The sequence below is a fragment of the Somniosus microcephalus genome, chromosome 12 (assembly GCF_052327205.1).
Source record: "Somniosus microcephalus isolate GS21.2 chromosome 12, FLI_Smic_1.0, whole genome shotgun sequence".
Classification (NCBI taxonomy): Eukaryota; Metazoa; Chordata; class Chondrichthyes; order Squaliformes; family Somniosidae; genus Somniosus; species Somniosus microcephalus.
The window spans coordinates 7,553,700-7,580,195 of NC_140998.1; the positions used below are offsets into that span (position 1 = coordinate 7,553,700).

The 26,496-nt window shown below is 50.9% G+C and overlaps 1 protein-coding gene across 2 annotated transcripts in view; it reads right to left on the minus strand.

Moving 5' to 3' along the window:
* Positions 1–11,537: 11,537 nt before the first annotated feature.
* The window catches only part of gstz1 (glutathione S-transferase zeta 1), a 43,175-nt gene continuing 28,216 nt past the window's right edge, over positions 11,538–26,496 (minus strand). For both annotated transcript variants that reach the window (XM_086002566.1, XM_086002567.1), the window contains 5 exons: positions 23,295–23,420; positions 22,871–22,949; positions 21,288–21,340; positions 18,635–18,684; positions 11,538–12,117 (listed from right to left, as the gene is read on the minus strand). In XM_086002566.1, the coding sequence (XP_085858692.1) occupies positions 11,997–12,117; positions 18,635–18,684; positions 21,288–21,340; positions 22,871–22,949; positions 23,295–23,420 (429 nt within the window). In that variant the 3' untranslated portion in view covers positions 11,538–11,996. The remainder of the gene's footprint in view (positions 12,118–18,634; positions 18,685–21,287; positions 21,341–22,870; positions 22,950–23,294; positions 23,421–26,496) is intronic.

Consider the following 26,496-nt stretch of genomic DNA (forward strand, 5'->3'; position numbering starts at 1 on the left):
CATATCGGCCCAGAAATTCGGGTCTCCACGGGTGAGTACGCACTGGGTACTCACCCGTAAGCCCAATGGAAGTGCCGGTTTGCTGCATGCACTGCGCATGCGTGGGAAACCGGCACTTCTGTTCCCCTGAAAGAAGGGGTTCAGAGTTCGAACGCGTGCGCAGGAGAGGCAGCGCGTGCGCATCGAACTTATGTTTTTTTTGCAGGTTTTCCCAGGAGGGTAAGTCTCCAGAAGTTACAAGGCCTGCTTTTTACAAGGTAAGTGGTAAATTAATTAAAATTAAAACATTCTTTCCACAGGTTTATTATTTTTAAATACTTTAAAGGTAAGTTTATTTTTAGCCCCGTTAGAAAATAAAATTATTTTTTTCAAAAATTTTAATTATTGTTTAAAATAGTTATTTCATGTAATTTATAGTTTATTTTAAAAAATGTGATTTAAAAAAAAATTATCTGAAGATTTAGTGATGTTTTGGGGCTTATAGTATTTATAGGTTTGACAGCCCTTCCTGTCAAACTTATGAATGAAGCATTCCCTGCTACCATTGGCTCTCCATGGCCCACGTGATCCCAGGGGACGCATCGGACTAACTGCGCCCATGGGATACGCAAGCACTGCGCACCGGCAGTTGGAGCAGGCCCAGGATCGGAATCCCACGCGGGCCCACAGCTCAGTGGCTGGCGCGCAAGGTAAGTGCAGGTCGGAGGCTTGCACCCGCAGGAAGCCCCCCGACCCGAATTTCTGGGCCATTAATATGATTAGGCAGAGTCAGCATGGTTTTAGGAAATGGAAACTGTGTTTGACAAATTTATTAGAGTTTTTTGAGGATGTAACTAGCAGGGTAGATAAAGAGGAACCCGTGGATGTAGTTTGGATTTTCAAAAGACATTCGATAAGATGCCACATAACAGGTTGTTACACAAGACAAGTGCACATGGGGTTGGGGTAATGTATTATCATGGATAGAGGATTGGTTAATGGACAGAAAACAGAGAGTAGGGATAAACGGGTCATTTTCAGGTTGGCAGGCTGTAACTAGTGGGGTGCCGCAAGGATCAGTGTTGGGGCCTCAGCTATTTACAATCTATATTAATGACCTAGATGGAGGGACCGAGTGTAATGTATCCAAGTTTGCTGACGATACAAAGCTAGGTGGGACAGTAAGCTGTGAGGATACAAAAGTCTGCAAAGGGATATAGATAGACTGAGTGAGTGGGCAGTAAGGTGGCAAGTGGAGCATAATGTGGGGAACTGTGAGGTTATTCACTTTGGTAGGAAGAATACAAAAACAGAATATCTTTTAAATGGCAAGTAACTGTTAAATGTTGGTGTTCAGAGAGATTTAGGTGTCCTCGTACAAGAAATACAGATAGTTAGCATGCAGGTACAGCAAGCAGAAGGCAAATGGCATGTTCGTCTTTATTGCAAGGGGGTTGGAGTATAAGAGTAAGGAAGTCTTGCTACAATTGTACAGGGCCTTGGTGAGACCACACCTGGAGCACTGTGCACAGTTTTGGTCTCCTTATCTAAGGAAGGATATACTTGCCTTGGAGGCGGTGCAACAAAGGTTCACTAGATTGATTCCTGGGATGAGAGGGTCGTCCTATGATGAGAGATTGTGTAGATTGGGCCGATACTCTCTGGAGTTTAGAAGAATGAGAGGTGATCTTGTTGAAACATACAAGATTCTGAAGGGGATTGACAGGGTAGATGCTGAGAGGTTGTTTCCCCTGGCTGGAGAGTCTAGAACTAGGGGGCATAGTCTCAGGATAAGGGGCCGGCCATTTAAGACCGAGATGAGGAGGAATTTCTTCACTCAGAGGGTGGTGAATCTTTGGAATTCTCTGCCCCAAAGGGCTGTAGATGCTCAGTCGTTGAATATATCCAAGGCTGAGATAGACAGATTTTTGGACTGTAGTGGAATCAAGGGATATGGGGATAGGGCAGGAAAGTGGAGTTAAGGGCGAACATCTGCCATGATCCTATTGAATGGCGGAGCAGACTTGAGGGGCCGTATAGCCTGCTCCTGCTCCTAATTCTTTGGTTCTTATACAATAGCAAAATATTGCAGATGCGGAAGGGCCACAGACCTGAAACGTTAACTCTGTTTCTCTCTCCACGGATGCTGCCTGGCCTGCTGAGTGTTTCCAGCATTTTCTGTTGTTATGAGATCCCGCCCCCCCCCCGCTCCTTGATGCCATACTTGGCCAAATGCTGCCTTGATGTCAAAGGCAGTCACTTTCACCTCACCTCTGGAATTCAGCTCCTTTTTCCATGTTTGGACCAAGGCTGTAATGAGGTCTGGAGCAGAGTGGTCCTGGCGGAACCCAAATTGAGCATGGGTGAGCAGGTTATTGGTGAGTACGTGCCGCTTGATAGCACTGTCGATGACACCTTCCATCGCTTTGCTGATGATTGAGAGTAGGCTCATGGGGTGGTAATTGGCTGGATTGGATTTGTCCTGCTTTCTGTGGACAGGACATACCTGGGCAATTTTCCACATTGTCGGATAGATGCCAGTGTTGTAGCTGTACTGGAACAGCTTGGCTAGAAGCGCGGCTAGTTCTGGAGCACAAGTCTTCAGCACTACACGTGCGATGTTGTCGAGGCCCATACCATTTGCTATATCCAGCGTGCTCAACTGTTTTTTTGATATCACCTGGAGTGAATCGAATTGGCTGAAGACTGGATTCTGTGATGGCGGAGGAGGTCAAGATGAATTATCCACTCGGCTTTTCTTGCTGAAGATGGTTGCAAACGCTTCAGCCTTGTCTTTTGCGCTAACGTGCTGGGCTCCACCATCATTGAGAAAGGGATGTTCATGGAGCTTCCTGTTCTCGTTAGTTATCCACCACCACTCACGACTGGATGTGGCAGGACTGCAGAACTTTGACCTGATCCGTTGATTGTGGGATCGCTTAGCTCTGTCTATAGCATGCATGTAGTCCTGTGTTGTCGCTTCACCAGGTTGGCACCTCATTTTTAGGTACACCTGGTGTTGCTCCTGGCATGGTCTTCTGCACTTATTCAAGCAGGGTTGGCTTGATGGCAATGATAGAGTGAGGAACATGCCAGGCCATGAGGTTACTGATTGTGGTGGAATACAATTCTGCTGCTACTGATGGCCCACAGCACCTTATGGATGTCCATTTTTGAGCTGCTAGATCTGTTCTGAATCTATCCCATTTAGCACAGTGGTAGTGCCACAAAACACAATGGAGGGTGTCCTCAGCATGAAGACGGGACTTCGTCTCCACAAGGAATATGTGGTGGTAACTCCAACCAATATTGTCACAGACAGATGCATCTGCAACGGGTAGATTAATGAGGACGAGGTCAAGTAGGTTTTTCCCCTCGTGTTGGTTCTCTCACCACCTGCCGCAGGCCCAGTCTGGCAGCTATGTTCTTCAGGACTCTGCCTGATTGGTCAGTTGTGGTGCTACCGAGCCACTCTTGGTGATGGACATTGAAGTCCCCCACCCAGTATACATTCTGTGCCCTAGCTTCCCTCAGTGCTTCTTCCAAGTGGTGTTCAACATGGAGGAGTACTGACTCATCAACTGAGGGAGGGTGGTCGGTGGTAATCAGCAGGAGGCTTCCTTGCCCATGTTTGAGCTGATGCCATGAGAATTCATGGGGTCCGGAGTCAATGTTGAGTATGCCCAGGGCCACTCCCTCCTGACTGTACCACTGTGCCACCACTTCTGGTGGATGGTGATGGAGGAGTCTGGGATGTTGGTTGAAAGGTATGATTCTGTGAGTATGACTAGGTCAGGCTGTTGCTTGACTAGGCTGTGAGACAGCTCTCCCAATTTTGGAACAAGTCCCGCAGATTAGTGAGGAGGACTTTGCAGGGTTGACTGGGCTAGGTGTGCCTTTGTCGTGTCCGGTTCCGAGGTCGATGCCGGGTGGTCAGGTTTTATCCTGGTTTTTCTTAGCAGTTTGATACAACTGAGTGGCTTGCTAGGCCATTTCAAAGTACAGTTAAGAGTCAACCACATTGCTGTGGGGCTATAGTCAGGACAGAAGATTTCCTTCCCTATAGGACATTAGTGAACCAGTTGGGTTTTTACAAAAATCTGGTAGTTTCAAAGCTACTAGCTTTTTATTCCCGATTTCTCTAATTAATTAAGGAAATTTAAAGTCCTGTAAGGATTTGAGGGCTTCTTTAAACTGGTTTAAAGTAATTTTCCTGGTCTTGCAGGACCAATTCCAATAAAACCAATTTTATTACAGCGGTTACGAATCGCTACCCCTCCTTTAGTTCTGAGTGGAGGAACTTATAATTAATGATATTAAAACAGAACAAGTGGTTTGGATGAGAGAAAAAAATCAAGTTTTATTACCTTGTGGCGGTACCACTGGTTGTCCCTTACATTGAGACACATAATTCCCTTTCTTACCTTTTGGGGCCGTTGCCCTTTTAACTTACCTGTTGGGGCCATTGCCCCTTTAAGGCGTGCCCTAGCGCGCTGACGTCACGTCACGTGCGACGTGATGTGCGTGCGCCAGCACAGCCCGGCCTAGCGTCTTCGGCCTCAACGGCCAGCCGACAGGAGCGACACAATCTTCTGCTCCCGCGGCAAGCACCAGCACAGCCCGGCCTCCCGACTTCGGCCTCAACGGCCAGCGACGCAACGACGCGCATCACGTGACGCCCTAAGCGTGGGAAACGCGAGCAACGTGATGACGTCACAACACAAACGCGATGACGTCATCACGCTCCCCACAGGACTGCGAACTCAGTCCTCGTGGAGTCCCCGCTCGGATAAGACCTATACCACGGTGCTCCTACAGTCAGCCATCTTACCTGATGTAATTAGTCTGTTCCTGTAAATAAACAACTTGTTAATAGTTCGTCGAAGTCAAACTCTCTTATTTAGTGGCGATCTACACGAACCGCTACATTGGTGACCCCACGACGTGAGTACGGGAGCTCATCAATTCCAACGCTACAATTGGTGAACCCGTATCCGTGAATGATTTTCACGGTAGCAACGCGCGCCTGAACCTCGTCTTCACTCAAGACGACCAACGCACAACCGACGAACAACCACGGAACAGCAACCGCCTAACACCGATTCCACCAAAAGCGACCCCGTCTTTGCGTACGTATTCGCAATGGAAGCGCAGCTTGGAGGTGAGCCCGTTTTTCACGAACGATGTCACAGAGGTAGAGCACGACCAACGGCAACCGTCATCCACCAGCGCTACAATTGGTGGGTTTGTGAACGTCTTTCACAAACGAAGCACACTATGGAAGCATCAGCCGTTCCGCTGTCGCTACCGCAATCCAGGGGGCCACGGTCTCCCTCGTGCTTTATGCAGGTAGAAGCCCTGTTCACCGAGAACATCGATGCGGCACAGACCACGCACGTGCTCACGGTCTCCGTATTCGACTCTTCTACCGCCACACGGATCGTCCGCCTCTACATCCAAAGCAACAGCAAGTATACATCTCTCCAAGCGCGGGGTACAGCATGTTTGGGCCCACAAGATCGGAGCGCGCCCCGCGGGGATACCACGAGGACTCACCCCCGCAAAACACGAGGACGCACTCCTCGCGCACGAGGATCCATCCCTCGCGAACCACGAGAACCCATCCCTCGTGAACACCGACGACTCTTTCCCTGCCGACGACGCACCAGCCCTTCAGCCTGCTGGTTGTGTTACCTACTACACGATTCGGCGTGAACAAAAGCGTGCCGCCCTCCCGGCTGTTTTCTCCTAAATCTACAACTGTTACAAGTGTTGCCGCCCTCCAGGCAGAGTTGACCCCTCCTGAAAGCAACAACAACCTGGACCGTTGCCACCCTTTCTCCAGTTTTTCCTTTAACAAACGCAAACGTCGACTGAAGCTGCACACAGAGGACGGGTCCAACGGGCATCCTGCGGCCACGATCAGCCACGTGAAAGTTGCTAGCCTCACCGATCACTGATCAACGCAGCAACTCTTCACCCTCCATTGTGTTCATGTCGTAGCACTATGGCACGCACCGTTCCGTGCGTTCCAGCCTCCCGAAGGTTTCGCTTACCAGCCAACGGAGACATCGCCCGTGTCCGCCCAACCTGCCCGTCACTCTGACAAGGCCTGCTGTTTCGCAAGTCTCCACGGTCCTTCGCCTGACGGATACGTTTTATTCGCCACGACGCGCGTAAGGATCCGCTCACGAGCAGCATCTTCATACCTCGCCTACCAAGCCGAGACAGCACGACCGCCGAGACCACCAGCTCGTCAGACCATCTCATCCCTGGACTTTCGTTAAAGCGAATTCTGGGGGGGCCTATGTGGCGGTACTACTGGTTGTCCCTTACATTGAGACACATAATTCCCTTTAACTTACCTTTTGGGGCCGTTGCCCTTTTAACTTACCTGTTGGGGCCATTGCCCCTTTAAGGCGCGCCCTAGCGCGCTGACGTCACGTCACGTACGACGTGATGTGCGTGCGCCGGCACAGCCCGGCCTAGCGTCTTCGGCCTCAACGGCCAGCCGACAGGAGCGACACAATCTTCTGCTCCCGCGGCAAGCACCAGCACAGCCCGGCCTCCCGACTTCGGCCTCAACGGCCAGCGACGCAACGACGCGCATCACGTGACGCCCTAAGCGTGGGAAACGCGAGCAACGTGATGACGTCACAACACAAATGCGATGACGTCATCACGCTCCCCACAGGACTGCGAACTCAGTCCTCGTGGAGTCCCCGCTCGGATAAGACCTATACCACGGTGCTCCTACAGTCAGCCATCTTACCTGATGTAATTAGTCTGTTCCTGTAAATAAACAACTTGTTAATAGTTCGTCGAAGTCAAACTCTCTTATTTAGTGGCGATCTACACTAACCGCTACAAACTAAATAAACTACAATCAAAAGAATAAACTATACCACACAAACACAGTAATTACAGTAAAACTATATAACAGGGGGTTGCAGATGGCGAAAACGAGGGATACAATGGCTACAATGTTATTTAAACAATCTTAGCAATACCCTTAAATCACCACCCCTTAACTCCTGCTAAGTTGCCTTGTTGAGGAGTCAGAACACCCTGCTCACCTTTGGTCCAGCGAAGTAAGAGAGCTAGCTTCTCAGCCGCTATCTTTATACCTGGTGCGGCCCCTGCCATTCTGCCTTGCAAGGGCTGTGTGCAAAATTCCCCACCCAAAAGGGTCCAATACACAAGAGAAAGCTGTGATTGGCTAACTCAAAGTGGTTAGACTGGGTTAATGTGTCTTCCAGAGCTCCCTGGGCTGAAACAAAGAGAATGCAACAGCCCTATTGTCCAGTGCTGGGTGATTTAAAACCCATTCAAATGTTAAACGTTTCCCATTCAAGATACAAAAGTCTCTTCTGCTGTTTAGATGTATCCACTCGATATACAAACAAATGCTAATAGCATTCAATTGCTTTGTAAACAAAGCATTGTCCTTTGTCTTCGGCCATGTGGTGACAGCCATTTTTATCCCTGGAAATTTAAAAGCACTACGACCAGGGATTCTTTAATCAAACAAATTGATCTTCAGAACTGTAAATTATTGCGAATTCTTACAGTCCGCCCTTGGATACTTCCAGCTTGCTTGTAGTATCCTCTTGAAGAAATGAGCAATAATTTCTGACCCCTCATAAACAACCATCCCCTGTATTTACCTAATAGCTATCTGCCACTGATCCCCGTCCCGTCTATTCCCCTTAAATTGAAGGAAAAAAAACCATGGTACGGTAGGCATCTTACAGATACTTTGTTTTCAACAAGGGGTCTCATACCCCTACACGCTTGTAAAATTATACAGTGTAAACCAAATTTACAATCACTTTTTTACATCATAAGTTATTACAAAATGTTGCAATCTTAGTTACACAATGTAATCAAAACGATCCCAAGCACGGAGAGGGTCCTACGCCTCTGCTCAACTTGGGGCTGTAACACAAAATACAAAAAATCATTAAACAACATGCTTAAATGAACCCCGATCATCACGTGCCGATGATGGGTCACGAAATTCGAGTGGGCATTGCTCCTCCCACTCGGGCAGCAAAAGTACCTTCCATCCCCCTTCGATCGTCTTAAACTTTAAAACAGGCAGAATGGATTTTCCGACCAGCCTGCTCCGCCAGCCCCGAACCGTTCCCTTGTCCCTTTGTGGAGGCGGGGTACCCCTCACGTTTATAATTACCTTGGCACAGACCGAGACCGGGGAGTATGGGATCTCATGACTCCCAGTCCCTCCCCCTCCCGTCTTTCCTCGACTGGCTACAGAAAATGATGAGTGCCTGTGTGGCGGCTCTCCCTGGCCCCACACTGAACCGGCCACCCACTCATCCTTCCCAGCCACACTTATCCTCTTTGTCCGTGGGCCCCCGGGTGAGTTCCTCCCTCCCCCGACCGCACCCACGCGACTCTTGGGTCTCCCCCTCCTCTATACAATCATTCCCGGGCCATCACCACCCACCCCCGGGGAACGCGTCCCTATCACAAGGCGCCTGCGCTTCCCCATCATGACTCCTCAACAGCGAGGTCTCCCACAAGTGAACTTCGGTCAGGATGGTGCTGGGTTGGGGGCCGTGCCCCACCCAGCTGGGGCCCATCTCCTCCCCGTAGGAGGAGTAGGCAAGTTCCTCCGGACCCTGTCCGTTTTTTCCCGAAGTTCGCTGCGGGGTCTCCTGGATTCGTCCAGTGGCGAGGTGATCCCCAACATTCCGTATCTTCATTCGATGCCCAGCTCGGGCTGGGCGAACATGGCTGCTTCATTTTCCAATCTCCTGCAAAAACTTAAGGACGTGCAGCCAGGTCTCACTGACCTGCTGCCTTAGGTGGAGACATGGTCAGGTCCCTCGACCTCGGACCAAAACACAAACATTCGGCACACATGTAAACTTAAACTCTTTAAACTTAAACTTAAAACTGGTTATATCAACAAAACTTAAAATACACCTTAAAGCTATATACACTCACATAGCTATAATACAAATGCCGCCCGTCTCCGGACGGCCAGTCTAATCTCTGGCACTGTCACAGATTGCTGCTGGCTGCAGCGAAGCTGGACTGCCTCCTGTCTCTGGTCCCCCGCAGCTTATGGCTGTTGAGTGGGGACCTCTGTTCTCTGGCTTCTCCCCGGCTCGGGAGACCACCCTACTCCACTGTAAAGTGGGTGACCATGCTTTCTTAGGCTGGGGCACCCGCTGAGACCTTCTGAGGGGTGTCTCTATGGGGGAAACCTTGGCTGGCGGACCCTGAACTTGGGTCACAGCCCCAGCTGGCTGGGAACCTTCTCCCCCATGTCCAAATAGCCCGCACTGTATAATGTACCTGGCAGCCTGCCGGTGCAAATCTCTCTCTGGGTTTGTCTGCTTTTCCCTGGAAACAAGTCACAGTTCCTGTTTTTGTAGGCTGTGAACTTGAACTTGCATGGACAGCAAACTCATGTTCCCTCACCCAGGTGGCTTTAACTGGGGAATTTTGGACCTGCCTTTTTCCTGGGGCCAAAACTATCCCGTGTGCCTCCCTTGTCCCGGATTTCTGCTACTGGACCTGCTCTACAGGGGTCCCAGAACTCTCCTTTCCTGTTCCCTGGCTTAAACAGCTTACTCTGAATATGAATGGCTCCTCCCCCCACACAAGCCACAGTGCTTGCCTGTGAACTCGAACATGCTGTGGGCTGAGGATTCCTATTCTCAGGCTCACTCCTCACGGGCAGACTGTACCTCCATTGTTGGAGGGGGTACACTGGTCCTGGTCCCCGCCTGCCTAGCGGGATCTGCTGGTGTTCTCCTACCACCCCATTGTCCACCCCTCCTCGCTGCCAGAGCTCCTCAAGACTCGGAGCTGTGGGCTGCGGTCTTGGGGTCTCTAATTCCCAATCCAGCACCGTTCTGGGTGCTGCCTGTGGGATGGTTCTACTTGGGCTGCCAGTAAAGTCCAGCTGACCTGCCTTCGGGCTGATCACGCAAATCATTCCCCTTGCTACCTTTCAAACCACGTTAAGGCTTTCTATCTCTGCCCTACAGGGGCCATGATTTTCAAGCTGGGACTCCCGATTCTTGGCCTCTTTAAACTCCTCCTGCTCTCCCATCTCACCCTTCCTAGCCCAGCCACCTATACCCCGATAGGTCAGCTTACACACTGCCACTACCTTCCGCAGGGCTGCCCACAGACTGAAAGCAAGAAAGACAAGAGCTGATGCTTTCTCCAGATCCAGACCACTTATTAAATCAAAAACTGCCTCCACTCCTACCTGGCTCGCCATTGTAAGGATTTGGGGGCTTCTTTAAACTGGTTTAAAGTAATTTTCCTGGTCTTGCAGGACCAATTCCAATAAAACCAATTTTATTACAGCGGTTACGAATCGCTACCCCTCCTTTAGTTCTGAGTGGAGGAACTTATAATTAATGATATTAAAACGGAACAAGTGGTTTGGATGAGAGAAAAAAATCAAGTTTTATTACCTAAATAAACTACAATCAAAAGAATAAACTATACCACACACAGTAATTACAGTAAAACTACATAACAGGGGGTTGCAGACAGCAAAAACGAGGGATACAATGGCTACAATGTTATTTAAACAATCTTAGCAATACCCTTAAATCACCACCCCTTAACTCCTGCTAAGTTGCCTTGTTGAGGAGTCAGAACACCCTGCTCACCTTTTGTCCAGCGAAGTAAGAGAGCTAGCTTCTCAGCCGCTATCTTTATACCTGGTGCGGCCCCTGCCGTTCTGCCTTGCAAGGGCTGTGTGCAGAATTCCCCACCCAAAAGGGTCCAATACACAAGAGAAAGCTGTGATTGGCTAACTCAAAGTGGTTAGACTGGGTTAATGTGTCTTCCGGAGCTCCCTGGGCTGAAACAAAGAGAATGCAACAGCCCTATTGTCCAGTGCTGGGTGATTTAAAACCCATTCAAATGTTAAACGTTTCCCATTCAAGATACAAAAGTCTCTTCTGCTGTTTAGATGTATCCACTCGATATACAAACAAATGCTAATAGCATTCAATTGCTTTGTAAACAAAGCATTGTCCTTTGTCTTCGGCCATGTGGTGACAGCCATTTTTATCCCTGGAAATTTAAAAGCACTACGCCCAGGGATTCTTTAATCAAACAAATTGATCTTCAGAACTGTAAATTATTGCGAATTCTTACAGTCCCCAGCTGCCATGGTGGGAATTGAACTTATGTGCAGGCCCCTGGGATTACTAGTCCAGCAGCATAACCACTATGCTACCATACCCCATTTTCTCTCATCCTGCCTCCTTTTGGCTTATGCTATTATCACGCCTGTCAGTTAACCATCTCATGCTCTCCACCTAATCATTTCTCAGCTTATTCTTACTCTTGTGGATATATTTTTCTTTCCACCCTTTCCCTCGCTCTGTTCTTTCCTGTAAGCTGCTCCTCTAATATCTTCTGATGAAAGACTACACCTGAAATGTTAACATTTTTCCTTTACTTACAGATGCTGCCTGACTCAGAGTTTCCAGCATTTCCTGTGGGTGACTTTTCAAAGTTTCATTTGCTGGACAGAATCGGACATTACAAGAAAATTGCGATCCTTTTCCTTTATTGATCCAGTCAGTTGATGAATCATAAGCGTTTTAACAATACAAGATGGCAACAGAGGTGTGAGAGAAACCCGCTCTGCAGAGACATCTAGTGGCATGATTTGCAACTACAGTGTGACAGTTGACATTGCGATTTACAGTGGTAAATATTGACAAGCGTGACCAAAACAACCGTGAGAACAACTAGTAAGGATGGGGGACAGAGGCAAGATTTCTTTAATGTAGATATGTCTAAATTTAAAACTGGAAAGAGACCTCGACAGTAAATCCCTGCACACAAGTCATTTTTAATTAAATCATAATTTTGAAAGTCCAAGCATGGCATTATATCAAATCCAGTTAGTGGTTGTTGGTTGTCCGCGATTGGTGGGAAGCCCCTTCCTCTCATTAGATGCTTTTGACCCGACGTTGCCCCTCGACCACCCCACCTTGCTGCTGGGGTCAGGGCTGGGGGGGTGTGTCAGGCTGGCAGGACGGGTGACTCACTTTGAAGGCCTCCAGTTCCAGCAGGGAGTTGTTGATCTTTGCAATGGTGGGAAACGGAGTCAGGTCCACCTTGAACCTGTTGGCGAGAGGACAAGGCATCGTCTTGAGCCGCCTGATAGAACCACACAGCCTCGGCGCCGATTGGAAAATTCATTTCAAATGGGGCGGGGCCCCTGGAAAGATTCGCCGCACAGTGAATTCCTAATCCCCTGCTGTGGCTTCGGGAGGGGATGGGTAGGGGTGGGATAGGATGATGAGCAGATGCCAGACACCTCCCGTCAGATCGGCAGGGGAAAGAGTCACCTCTCCCGCTCAGTTACTCACATACCTCCACAGTGAGAGCTAGGTGGCCCACCCACACACCTCCCAGTTAAGAGGCTGAGGGGAAGCGTATCCAGTCGCACCCAGTCATACAAGGGTTGGAGAAGGCCAGAGGAAAAAAAAGAATTTGTATTTCTATAGCTCGGTTCAGCACCTCAGGATGTCCCAAAGCACTTTACAGCCAATGAAGTACTTTTTGGATTGTTGTAATGTAGGAGTCAATTTGTACACAGCAAGATCCCACAAACAGCAATGTGATAATGACCAGATAATCTCTTTTTTTAGTGATGTTGATTGAGGGATAAATATTGGCCAGGACACCAGGGAGAACTCCCCTGCTCTTCTTTGAATAGTGCCGTGGGTTCTTTCACCTGAGAGAACACACGGGGCCTCGGTTTAACGTCTCATCCAAAAGACGGCGCCTCCGACAGTGTCGCACTCCCTCAGTACTGCATTGGGAGTGTCGGCCTGGATTATGTGCTTAAGTCTCTGGAATGGAACTTCAACCCACAACGTTCTGACTCAGAGGTGAGAGTGCTACCAACTGAACCATGGCTGACACCTGGGCTTAGCAACAGTTTACAGCCCCTGCCAACAGGTGAAGGGTGACAGGTGCACTGGCTAGAGATCAGAAGCACGATAACTAGTGACAAGAATAAACCGTGACAGACTCGAGATTTTTAAACTGCTCTCCAGTTACCAGAGTTAATATCTCCAATTCTTTACCCCGTCGTCAACCGTGTTGGAGAATACAACCTAGAGGTACAGTCCCGACGGCTTATAGAGGGCGAGTCAGTGCCGACGTGACTTGTCCACTATACACGTTGGAGGGTTTAAATCGAGATGCTACGGCCACCAGGTAACGAGCGATGCCCGAGCCCAGAGGGTGATTATTTGAGTGTAGGGATCGCCCAGTGTTCTCACCCAAGGTCCACACCCCTGGACTCTGCAGCGGGATCACTGCACAGGCTCGGCCACAGCGGAGATCCTGCCTGCTGCCAGGTGGAGAGGAGCACGGGCATTAGCGCCACGGAGGAAGAATCAGCCTGGGGAGGCAGATTAAGGACCACGTGGGAGGGATGAGGAGGGTCCTCCAAGGGAAGGAGGCCACAGCTGTTGTGGGAGAGTCGGGGTGAGTGAACCAGTTGATGAGGATTCAGTGCCGGGGGAAAAGGAGAGAGACTGAACACTCTCAGACAATAGCAATGCCCGTTACTACCCGAAATACTCGCAGCGCTCAACGCCGTGTGAACGCAACTCTAAAATGGACTTTAATGCAAGTGGATAATGGTTAGTGCATTTTGATCATAGGAACAGGAGTCGGCCATTCAACCCCTCGAGCCTGCTCCATCATTCAATGAGATCATGGCTGATCCGACCTAACTCCATATACCCACCTTTGCCCCATATCCCTTAATACCTTTGGTTAACAAAGCTATCAATCTCAGATTTAAAATTAACAATTGATCTTGCCTCAGTTGCTGTTTGCGGAAGAGAGTTCCAAACTTCTACCACCCTTTGTGTGTAGAAGTGTTTCCTAATTTCACTCCTGAAAGGCCTGGCTCTAATTTTTAGACTCTGCCCCCTAGTCCTAGACTCCCCAACCAGCAGAAATAGTTTCTCACTATCTACTCTATCTGTTCCCCTTAATAGCTTGAAAACTTTGATCAGATCATCTCTTAACCTTCTAAATTCTGGGGAATACAACCCTAATTTGTGTAATCTCTCCTCGTAATTTAACCCTTGCAGCCCGGGTATCATTCCAGTAACCCTACGCTGCACTCCCTCCAAGGCCAATATATCCTTCCTAAGGTGCGGTGCCCAGAACTGCTCCCAGTGCTCCAGGTGTGGTCTAACCAGGGTTTTGTACAGCTGCAGCATAACTTCTACCCCCTTGTATTCTGGTCCTCTAGATATAAAGGCCAGCATTCCATTAGCCTTTGTGATTATTTTCTGTACCTGTTCATGACATCTTAATGATCTATGTACCTGGACCCCCAAGTCTCTTTGGGCCTCCACTGTTTTTAGCCTTTCACCATTTAGAAAGTACCCTGCTCTATCCTGTTTAGGTCCAAAGTGGATGACCTCACATTTGCCAACATTGAAATCCATTTGCCACAGTTTTGCCCATTCACTTACTCTGTCAATATCTTTGTAATTTTATACTTTCATCCACACTGCCTACAATGCCGCCTATCGTTGTGTCGGCAAATTTGGATATTTGACTTTCTATGCCATCACCTAAGTCATTAATAAATATTGTGAATAGTTGAGGCCCCAACACAGATCCCTGCAGGACACCACTAGTCACATCCTGCCAATTTGAGTACCTGCCCATTATCCCCACTGCCTGTCTCCTGCCGCTCAGCCAATTTCCTAACCAGGGCAATAATTTGCCCTCAATTCCATGGACTTCTACCTTCGTTAACAATTTCTCTTATGTGGGACTTTATCAAATGCCTTCTGGAAGTCCATATAAATAACATCCATAGACATCCAGAGGACTGGAGAACAGCTAACGTAGTACCATTATTCAAGAAGGGTAGCAGGGATAAACCAGGGAATTACAGGCCAGTGCGTCTAACATCTGTGGTGGGGAAATTATTGGAAAAAATTCTGAGGGACAAAATTAATCTCCACTTGGAGAGGCAAGGATTAATCGGGGATAGTCAGCATGGCTTTGTCAAGGGTAAATCATGTCTGACAAATCTGATCGAATTTTTCGAGGGGGTGACTAGTGGGGTGGATGAGGGAAATGCTGTGGATGTGGTTTACATGGACTTCAGTAAAGCTTTTGACAAAGTCCCGCATAGGAGACTGGTTAAGAAGGTAAGAGCCCATGGGATCCAGGGTGCCTTGGCGCGTTGGATCCTAAACTGGCTGAGTGGCAGGAGGCAGAGGGTGATGGTTGAAGGTTGCTTTTGTGACTGGAAGCCTGTGTCCAGTGGGGTACCTCAGGGATCGGTGCTGGGTCCCTTGTTGTTCGTGATCTACATAAATGATTTGGATGAGAATGTAAAAGGTATGATCAGTAAGTTCGCAGATGACACGAAAATTGGTGGGGTGGTAAATTGCGAGGAGGAAAGCCTCCGGCTACAGGACGATATAAACGGGTTGGTCAGATGGGCGGAAAAGTGGCAAATGGAATTTAACCCTGAAAAGTGCGAGGTGATGCATTTTGGACGGACAAATAAGGCAAGGGAATACACAATGAGTGGTAGGACCCTAGGAAGTACAGAGGGTCAGAGGGACCTTGGTGTACATGTACATAGATCCCTGAAGGCAGCGGAGCAGGTAGATAAGGTGGTTAAAAAGGCATATGGGATACTTGCCTTCATTAGCCGAGGCATAGAATATAAGAGCAGGGAGGTTATGATGGAGCTGTACAAAACGCTGGTGAGGCCACAGCTGGAGTACTGTGTGCAGTTCTGGTCGCCTCACTATAGGAAGGATGTGATTGCTTTGGAGAGGGTGCAGAGAAGATTCACCAGGATGTTACCTGGGATGGAGCGCCTCAGCTATGAAGAGAGGCTGGACAGGCTGGGGTTGTTTTCCTTGGAGCAGAGAAGGCTGAGGGGGGACCTGATTGAGGTGTACAAAATGATGAGGGGCATAGATAGGGTAGATAAAGAGAAACTTTTCCCCTTAGTGGGGGGGTCAATAACAAGGGGGCATAGATTCAGGGTAAGGGGCAGGAGATTTAGAGGGGATTTGAGGAGGAACTTTTTCACCCAGAGGGTGGTTGGAATGTGGAACTCAATGCCTGAAAGGGTGGTAGAGGCAGGAACCCTCACAACATTCAAGAAGCATTTGGATGAGCACTTGAAATGCCATTGCATACAAGGCTATGGACCAAATGCTGGAAAATGGGATTAGACTGGACAGGGATGGATGGGCGGCGCAGACACGATGGGCCGAAGGGCCTTTTTCTGTGCTGTAAAACTCTATGACTCTATGACATTCCCCTGTCCACTATAGTCACCTCCTCAAAAAATTCAATCAGGTTTGTCAGGCATGACCTACCTTTCACAAATCCAGGCTGGCTCTCTCTGATCAACTGAAAATATTTGAGGTGTTCAGTCACCCTATCCTTAATTAGAGTCTAGCAATTTCTCGACAGCAGATGTTAGGCTAACCTGGTCTATAATTCCCTGGTTTCCTTCTCTCACCATTCTTAAATAGCAGAGTGACATCCGCAATTTTCCAATCTAAAGGAACAGTTCCTGAATCGAGAGAACTTTGGAAGATTCTAGTTAGAGCATCTTCAATGTTCTCACCCACTTCAAAATCAAATCAAATCAACTTTTGTCATTGTTAGTGCACAACTGCAGTACAACAAAATGTAGGCTTGCGGCTCCCGAGAGTGTACATTTGGATTAAGACATTTAAACATTCAACATACATTTGGCTTGCAGTATATTAACATAAACATAATAAAGTGCATTGGCAGATGTGCAGGCTTTAGAGTTTATTTGTGGAGTTCAGTAGGATGACAGCCCTGGGAAAGAAGCTGTTCCTAAATCTGGTCGTACGTGTGCGAATGCATCTGTAGCGTCTCCCAGATGGCAGGAGGGCAAACAGACTGTGGCTGGGGTGGGTAGGGTCTTTGATGATGGACCGTGACCTCCGTAGACAGTGTTTCTGGTATATGTGCTCTATGGTCGGTAGCCGGGTGGAAACCATCTGGTCCTGGGGATTTGTCACTCTTTAGTGCCATTATTTTCTAAATTACTGCTTTTTACTTACGTTAATTTTATTGAGTCCCTGTCACTGATTCAGTATTAGTCTCCTGGGGATTTCCGGCATGCTACCCTCTTCCTCTACTGTAAATACTGACGCAAGTAATTCAGTTTTTAAGGGGTCAACATTGCTCCTAACTACCCTCTTTTTCTTAATATAATTGTAAAAATTCTTTGTTTTGGTTTTGATATCCCTTGCAAGTTTCCTTTCATACTCCCTTTTTGTAACTCTATCTGTTTTGTGACCCTTTGCTGTTTTTTGTACCTTTCCCATTCGCCAGAATCTGTGCTTTTGCATTTTTGTATGCTTTTTCTTTTAGTTTTATGCTGTCCCTTACCTCTTTAGTCATCCAAAGCTGTTTCTTTTGGCAAGTGGAACTCTTGCCCCTCAGGGGTATAAACTGGTTCTGTATCACATTAAATTATTTTTTGAACATCTCCCACTGATCTGTCATTTTACCCATTAACAGATTTGTCCCGTTTACTGTGGGCAGTCTCTGTCTCATCCCGTTGAAGTCGGCCTTACCCAAATCTAGAATCTTAGTAGATGTTTTGTGTTTCTCCCTTTCAAACACTACGTTGAACTCGATCATGTTATGATCGCTATTGGATAAATGTTGACACACAGTTAGGCTGTTAACTAAATTAGGCTCATTACTCATTACTAAATCTAATATGGCTTGTCCCTTTGTTGCCTCTAGGACCGGTTTAAACATGGGCCTTTTAAGTAGCGGGAACTGTAAGAACATAAGGATTAGGAGCAGGAGTCGGCCATACGACTCCTCGAGACTGCTCCGCCATTCAATAAGATCATGGCTGATCTTCGACCTCAACTCCACTTTCCTGCACTATCCCCATATCCCTTAATTCCTCTGGAGTCCAAAAATCTATCTTATGAATATACTCAACGACTGAGCATCCACAGCACTTTGGGGCAGAGAGTTCCAAAGATTCACAGCCCTATGCTACGAGGAAAGATTGGAGAGGCTGGGGTTGTTTTCTTTGGAACAGAGGAGGCTGAGGGGAGATTTAATTGAGGTGTATAACATTATGAGGGGCCTCGATAGAGTGGATAGGAAGAACCTATTTCCCTTAGCAGAAGGGTCAATAACCAGGGGGAATAGATTTAAAGTAATTGGTCGGAGGTTTAGAGGGGATTTGAGGAGAAATGTCTTCACCCAGAGGGTGGTGGGGGTCTGGAACTCACTGCCTGAAAGGGTGGTAGAGGCAGAAACACTCATCGCATTTAAAAAGTACTTGGATATGCACTTGAAGTGTTGTAACCTACAGGGCTACGGACCAGGAGCTGGAAAGTGGGATTAGGGTGGATCGCTCTTTGTCGGCCGTCACGGACAGGATGGGCCAAATGGCCTCCTTCTGTGCTGTAAATTTCTATGATTCTATACCCCTGGCCAAGAGCTCTGGGCGGGTCGGTTAGTTCAGTTCAGTTCGACTGCTTCTGTTTTGTATTGGTTACAGTTTTAATTTCCACAGGAATGACTGGAAGCTGAGAGCTGCTGAACAAACCCTTACCTCAAAGCGTTGTACACCTGTGGGACCAGGCACAGGTCTGCCATCGTCACCTGTAACAGAAGAGGCCGCGTCACAAGATCAAACCAGACAGGAGGTTCGGGTAAACGCTCCACCAGAAACAAACTTACATTCATCCAGCATCCCATCACATCTTACAGTGTCAGCTGTGGCTAAGTGGGCAGCTCCCCCGCCTCTGAGTCAGAAGGTTGTGGGTTCAAGTCCCACTCTAGACACTTGAGCACTAAATTCTAGGCGGACACTCCCACTGCAGTACTGAGGGAGTGCTGCACTGTCGGTGGTGTCATCTTTTGGATGAGACGTTAAACCGAGGCTCCGTCTGCTCTCTCAGGTGGATTTAAAAGATCCCACGGCACTATTTCGAAGAAGAGCAGGGGAGTTCTCCCCGGTGTCCTGGCCAATATTTATCCCTCAACCAACATCACTAAAAACAGGTTATCTGGTCATTATCACATTGCTGTCTGTGGGATCTTGCTGTGCGCAAATTGGCTGCTGCGTTTCCTACATTACAACAGTGACTACACTTCTAAAGTACTTCATTGGCTGTAAAGTGCTTTGGGATGTCCTGAGGTCGTGAAAGACAAAAGTTCTTTCTTTCAAGGCCTCTGCATGCAATAAATTACTTTGAAGTGCACCAAACAAATTATATTTATATAGCGCCTTTAACATAGTAAAAGCAAACATCGTGTAGGTAACTGTGACAGCCTAGCCCGCAACTGGAGGAATGATCAGTTGATCTGTTTTTGGTGGTGTTGGTTGAGGGAGGAGTGTTAACCAGGACATCAGCCCCTGCTCTTCAAACACTGCCGCAGGTTCTTTAATGTGCATCTGAACCACAGCAACAAGCAGGCGGGGCCTCGGTTTAACGTCTCATCTGAAGCATGGCATCTCTGACGGTGCAGCGCTCCCTCAGTACTGCCCCTCTGACAGTGCAGCGCTCCCTCAGTACTGCCCCTCCGACAGTGCAGCGCTCCCTCAGTACTGCCCCTCCGACAGTGCAGCGCTCCCTCAGTACTGCCCCTCCGACAGTGCAGCGCTCCCTCAGGACTGCCCCTCCGACAGTGCAGCGCTCCCTCAGTACTGCCCCTTCGACAGTGCAGCGCTCCCTCAGTACTGCCCCTCTGACAGTGCAGCGGGGGGCGGGGGGGGAGAGCGGGGGGCGGGGGGGGAGAGCGGGGGGCGGGGGGGGAGAGCGGGGGGCGGGGGGGGAGAGCGGGGGGCGGGGGGGGAGAGCGGGGGGCGGGGGGGGGGGGAGAGCGGGGGGCGGGGGAGGAGAGCGGGGGGCGGGGGAGGAGAGCGGGGGGCGGGGGAGGAGAGCGGGGGGCGGGGGAGGAGAGCGGGGGGCGGGGGGGGAGAGCGGGGGGCGGGGGGGGGAGAGCGGGGGGCGGGGGAGGAGAGCGGGGGGCGGGGGGGGAAGCGGGGGGCGGGGGGGAGAGCGGGGGGCGGGGGGGAGAGCGGGGGGCGGGGGGGGAGAGCGGGGGGCGGGGGGGGAGAGCGGGGGGCGGGGGGGGGGAGAGCGGGGGGCGGGGGGGGGGGAGAGCGGGGGGCGGGGGGCGAGAGCGGGGGGCGAGAGCGGGGGGGGAGAGCGGGGGGCGGGGGGGGAGAGCGGGGGGCGGGGGGGGAGAGCGGGGGGCGGGGGGGGAGAGCGGGGGGCGGGGGGGAGAGCGGGGGGCGGGGGGGGAGAGCGGGGGGCGGGGGGGAGAGAGCGGGGGGCGGAGGGGGAGTGGGGGGGGGCGGGAGTGCGGGGGGCGGGGAGTACGGGGGGGGGGGGGGGGGAGTGCGGGCGGCGGGGTGGGGAGTGCGGGGGGGGGAGAGGGGGGGGTCGGAGGGGAGAGCGGGGGGGAGAGGGGAGAGCGGGGGTCGCGGAGGGGAGAGCGGGGGGGGGGAGAGCGGGGAGAGAGTGGGGGGCGGGGGGGGAGAGCGGGGGGCGGGGGGGGGAGAGCGGGGGGGCGGAGGGGAGCGCGGGGGGGGGGGCGGAGGGGAGAGCGGGGGTCGGAGGGGAGAGCGGGGGTCAGAGGGGAGAGCGGGGGGGGGGAGAGCGGGGAGAGCGGGGGGCGGGGGGGAGAGAGCGGGGGGCGGAGGGGGGGCGGGGGGCGGGGGGCGGGGGGCGGGAGTGCGGGGGGCGGGGAGTACGGGGGGGGGAGTGCGGGCGGCGGGGGGCGGGGTGGGGAGTGGGGGGGGCGGGGGGGAGAGAGGGGGGGGTCGGAGGGGAGAGCGGGGGGGAGAGGGGAGAGCGGGGGTCGCGGAGGGGAGAGCGGGGGGGGGGGGGGGGAGAGCGGGGGGGAGAGTGGGCGGGGAGCCATCACAAGAGGGTATGCAGGGAAACCTGATGCTCTCTGGAACAGTTGCAACACCACTGGGAAATCAAGCGGCTTCATCAACCCAACAACCCAAACTAAATGCTGGGTGGGGGTGGGGGGGAGGTGGGAGTGACAGTGACCGCCTCCAGGGCCCAGGCGACGCCACCTTAAATACAAGATATTGCTTGATGTCTTTGGCCAAGTGCAGGTTGGGCCCATTAACGCAGTCAGTGCTCGCCCTGAACTGTGCAAATGGAGTTAGGCCGAGTCATCGACCTGAAACCTTCTTGCACCGTCTGACACAGACATCCCATTGGAAGCTCGCTTGTACGCACCTCATCGCCGACGCAGTATCGCCCGGCCGTCTGTTGCAGGAGTCTCTCCAGAGCTGGAAAACAGGCACAAATTAGAAGAGGCTGGAGCAGCGCAAGGTCAGTAAAACAACAACTTGCATTTATAGAGCGCCTTTAATGTAGTAAAATGTCCCAAGGCGCTTCACAGGAGCGTTATCAAACAAAATTTGACACTGAGCCACATAAGGAGATATCAGGACAGTTAAAGAGGTAGATTTTAAAGTGCTTCTTAAAGGAAGAGAGAATTAGAGAGGCGGAGAGGTTTAGGGAGGGAATTCCAGAGCTTAGGACCTAGGCAACTAAAGGCACGGCTGCCAATGGTGGTGCGATGGAAATCGGGGATGTGCAAGAGGCCAGAATCGGAGGAGCGCAGAGATCTCGGAGGGCTGGATGGGCGAGGCCATGGAGGAATTTGAAAACAAGGATGAGAATTTTAAAATCGAGGCGTTACCAGACCAGGAGACAGTGTAGGTCAGTGAGCACAGGGGGTGATGGGTGAACGGGACTTGGTGCGAGTTGGGACACTGGGCAGTGAGCACAGGGGGCGATGGGTGAACGGGACTGGGTGTGAGTTAGGACACGGGGCAGTGAGCACAGGGGGTGATGGGTGAACGGGACTGGGTGCGAGTTAGGACTCAGGGCAGTGAGCACAGGGGGTGATGGGTGAACGGGACTGGGTGTGAGTTAGGACACGGGGCAGTGAGCACAGGGGGTGATGGGTGAACGGGACTGGGTGTGAGTTAGGACACGGGGCAGTGAGCACAGGGGGTGATGGGTGAACGGGACTTGGTGCGAGTTGGGACACGGGGCAGTGAGCACAGGGGGTGATGGGTGAACGGGACTGGGTGTGAGTTAGGACACAGGGCAGTGAGCACAGGGGGTGATGGGTGAACGGGACTGGGTGTGAGTTAGGACACGGGGCAGTGAGCACAGGGGGTGATGGGTGAACGGGACTTGGTGCGAGTTGGGACACGGGGCAGTGAGCACAGGGGGCGATGGGTGAACGGGACTGGGTGTGAGTTGGGACATGGGGCAGTGAGCACAGGGGGTGATGGGTGAACGGGACTGGGTGTGAGTTAGGACACGGGGCAGTGAGCACAGGGAGTGATGGGTGAACGGGACTCGGTGCGAGTTGGGACACGGGGCAGTGAGCACAGGGGGTGATGGGTGAACGGGACTCGGTGCGAGTTGGGACACGGGTCAGCGAGCACAGGGGTGATGGGTGAACGGGACTGGGTGTGAGTTGGGACACGGGGCAGCAGAGTTTTGGATGAGCTCAAGTTTAAGGAGGGTGCAAGGTGGGAGGCCGGCCAGAGTCTAGAGGTAACAAAGACCTGGATGAGGGTTTCAGCAGCAGATAAGCTGAGGCAAGGGCGGAGACGGGCAATATTATGGAGGTGGCAGTCTTGGTGATGGATGGTCTAGAGATGATAAAGGCATGGATGAGCTGAGGCAGGGGTGGAGACCGGTGATGTTATGGAGCTGGAAGTAGGCAGTATTGGTGCTGGATGGGTTAGAATATTACACAGCACCCGTCTGGTGTGGGGACGTCAGTCTTGCCTCACCTTGGAAGCCATTGATGATGAAGTGTTGGGCCCATTCAAGCTCCTTCTCATCTCCTACCCTCTGCAACACGGAGAGGTTCTGGAAAAAAATCGGACAGAGCAAGTCAGCTGCAGGCACGTTTGTACCGACGGTGAAACCAAACGAACCTCATCCCGACCCGACTGACTGACCTGACCAGCCCAGGCTCTGAGGTTTTTCCAGGAACCCACAATCTGAGCAAAGTGTGCCCGAGCCCGAGACAGTGAGTGTGAGCAGGAGAACGACCCACGGGCGATCTCACAGAGGAACCCATTGCCTGAAACACAGACGATCGAGGGTACGAGGGGTTCGCCAGACACGGGAACGAGCGACCGGCGCCAGACGAGGGAAAACCCAAAAGCAACAAGAGTTCAAAACAACTGGTTCCCAAAACCAAAGCCGTACCTGCAGGGGTTGGATTCCGGAGGTGATGTGGTCGGAAATCATCCGGACTTGGGCACGTTTCTTGTCATCCTCGGGGAGCAGCCGTGGACCAGGCCTGGTCTCATCCAGGTACTGGATTATAGCCAGCTACCGTCGGGAGAGAAAGTTACTGGTCAAAAATAACACCAACTGGGCATGACGATAACTACAAACCGATTCTATAAATACAGAGGGACTTGGGAGTGAGCTTCAGACTGGAGTCTTTTACAGAGAAATAACAGCATGGAAACAGCTCCTACACAGGCTGATAAAGGAGATGGGAGACTTGGTCCTTCTGGTTAGAGTCACAGTCTGATAAAGGAGATGAGAGATTCTCAGTCCCGCTGGATGGAGTCACAGTCTGATAAAGGAGACTCTCAGTCCTGCTGGTTATGGTCACAGTCTGATAAAGGAGACTCTCAGTCCCACTGGTTAGAGTCACAGTCTGATAAAGGAGACTCTCAGTCCCACTGGTTAGAGTCACAGTCTGATAAAGGAGACTCTCAGTCCCGCTGGTTAGAGTCACAGTCTGATAAAGGAGAGTCACAGTCTGATAAAGGAGACTCAGTCCCACTGGTTAGAGTCACAGTCTGATAAAGGAGACTCAGTCCCACTGGTTAGAGTCACAGTCTGATAAAGGAGACTCTCAGTCCCGCTGGTTATGGTCACAGTCTGATAAAGGAGACTCTCAGTCCCACTGGTTATGGTCACTGTCTGATAAAGGGCGCTTTACGCAGAGTGAACACACGAAAGGCTGCTGGACCGGATAGCATCCCTGGACGGGTACTCAAGGAATGTGCTGATCAGCTGGCTGATGTCTTCACCGCCATCTTCAACCTGTCATTGGCCCAGGCAGTAGTCCCTACCTGCTTCAAGACCGCCACCATCATTCCTGTGCCTAAACAAGCGGCTGTGACGTGTCTGAACGACTATCGACCTGTCGCACTCACACCCATCATAATGAAGTGTTTCGAGAGACTGGTCTTAGCCCACATCAAAGCCAGTGTTCCTGCCTCCCTTGACCAACACCAGTTTGCCTATCGGGCAAACAGATCAACGGAGGATGCAATCACAACTGCTCTACACTCGGCACTGAATCACCTAGATGGTAAGGAGACCTACATCAGAATGTTGTTTATAGACTACAGCTCAGCATTCAACACCATCGTCCCCAACAAGCTGGCCACCAAACTCCAAACTCTTGGCCTGAACACTTCCCTCTGCAACTGGACCCTGGACTTCCTAACAAACAGACCCCAGTCTGTCAAATTAGGCAACCACACCTCCCCCCCCCTGACCCTGAACACGGGGGCCCCACAAGGATGTGTGCTGAGCCCCCTCCTCTACTCCCTCTTCACCCACGACTGTGTGGCTGTTAATGGTTCCAACACCATCATCAAGTTTGCAGATGACACCACGGTAGTAGGCCAGATCACCAACAACGAGGAGTCAGCCTACAGGGAGGAGGTCCAGCATCTCGTGAAGTGGTGCGCCGACAACAACCTGGCCCTTAACACCAAGAAAACAAGGGAAATAATCGTGGATTCAGGAAGTCCAAAGGCGGAAGTCACACCCCCATCCACATCAATGGGGCGGAGGTGGAAAGGGTGGCCAGCTTTAAGTTCCTCGGAGTCCACATCACGGAAGACCTCTCCTGGTCCCTCAACACCTCCTCTCTGGTGAAGAAGGCCCAGCAGCGCCTATATTTCTTGAGGAGGCTGAAGGGATGTAATCTGTCACCCCCGATCCTCTCTAACTTCTACCGCTGCACTATAGAGAGCATCCTGACAAACTGTATCACGGTATGGTACGGTAGCTGTAGCTCCCATAACCGGAAAGCCCTGCAGCGGGTAGTCAAAACTGCCCAACGCATTACCGGCACCCGGCTACCGACCATAGAACATATATATCAGAAACGCTGCCTACGGAGGGCACGGTCCATCATCAAAGACCCTACCCACCCCAGCCACAGTCTGTTCACCCTCCTGCCATCTGGGAGACGCTACAGATGCATTCGCACCCGTACGACCAGATTTAGGAACAGCTTCTTTCCCAGGGCTGTCAGCCTACTGAACTCCACAAATAAACACTAAAGCCTGCACATCTGCCGATGCACTTTATTATGGTCATATTTATGCTAATATATATGTACAAATGTATGTTGAAATGTTTAAGTGTCCTAATCCAAATTGTACACTCTTGGGAGCCGCAAGCCTACATTTCGTTGTACTGCACTAGTGCACTAACAATGACAATAAAAGTTGATTTGATTTGATTTGAGGAGACTCTCAGTCCCACTGGTTAGAGTCACAGTCTGATAAAGGAGACTCACAGTCCCACTGGTTAGAGTCACAGTCTGATAAAGGAGACTCTCAGTCCCACTGGTTAGAGTCACAGTCTGATAAAGGAGACTCTCAGTCCCACTGGTTAGAGTCACAGTCTGATAAAGGAGACTCTCAGTCCCACTGGTTAGAGTCACAGTCTGATAAAGGAGACTCTCGGTCCCACTGGTTAGAGTCACAGTCTGATAAAGGAGACTCTCAGTCCCACTGGTTAGAGTCACAGTCTGATAAAGGAGACTCTCAGTCCCACTGGTTAGAGTCACAGTCTGATAAAGGAGACTCTCAGTCCCACTGGTTAGAGTCACAGTCTGATAAAGGAGACTCACAGTCCCACTGGTTAGAGTCACAGTCTGATAAAAGAGACTCTCAGTCCCACTGGTTAGAGTCACAGTCTGATAAAGGAGACTCTCAGTCCCACTGGTTATGGTCACAGTCTGTTAAAGGAGACTCAGTCCCACTGGTTATGGTCACAGTCTGATAAAGGAGACTCTCAGTCCCACTGGTTAGAGTCACAGTCTGATAAAGGAGACTCTCAGTCCCGCTGGTTATGGTCACAGTCTGATAAAGGAGACTCTCAGTCCCACTGGTTATGGTCACAGTCTGATAAAGGAGACTCTCAGTCCCACTGGTTAGAGTCACAGTCTGATAAAGGAGACTCTCAGTCCCACTGGTTAGAGTCACAGTCTGATAAAGGAGACTCTCAGTCCCGCTGGTTATGGTCACAGTCTGATAAAGGAGACTCAGTCCCACTGGTTATGGTCACAGTCTGGTAAAGGAGACTCTCAGTCCCACTGGTTATGGTCACTGTCTGATAAAGGAGACTCTCAGTCCCACTGGTCAGA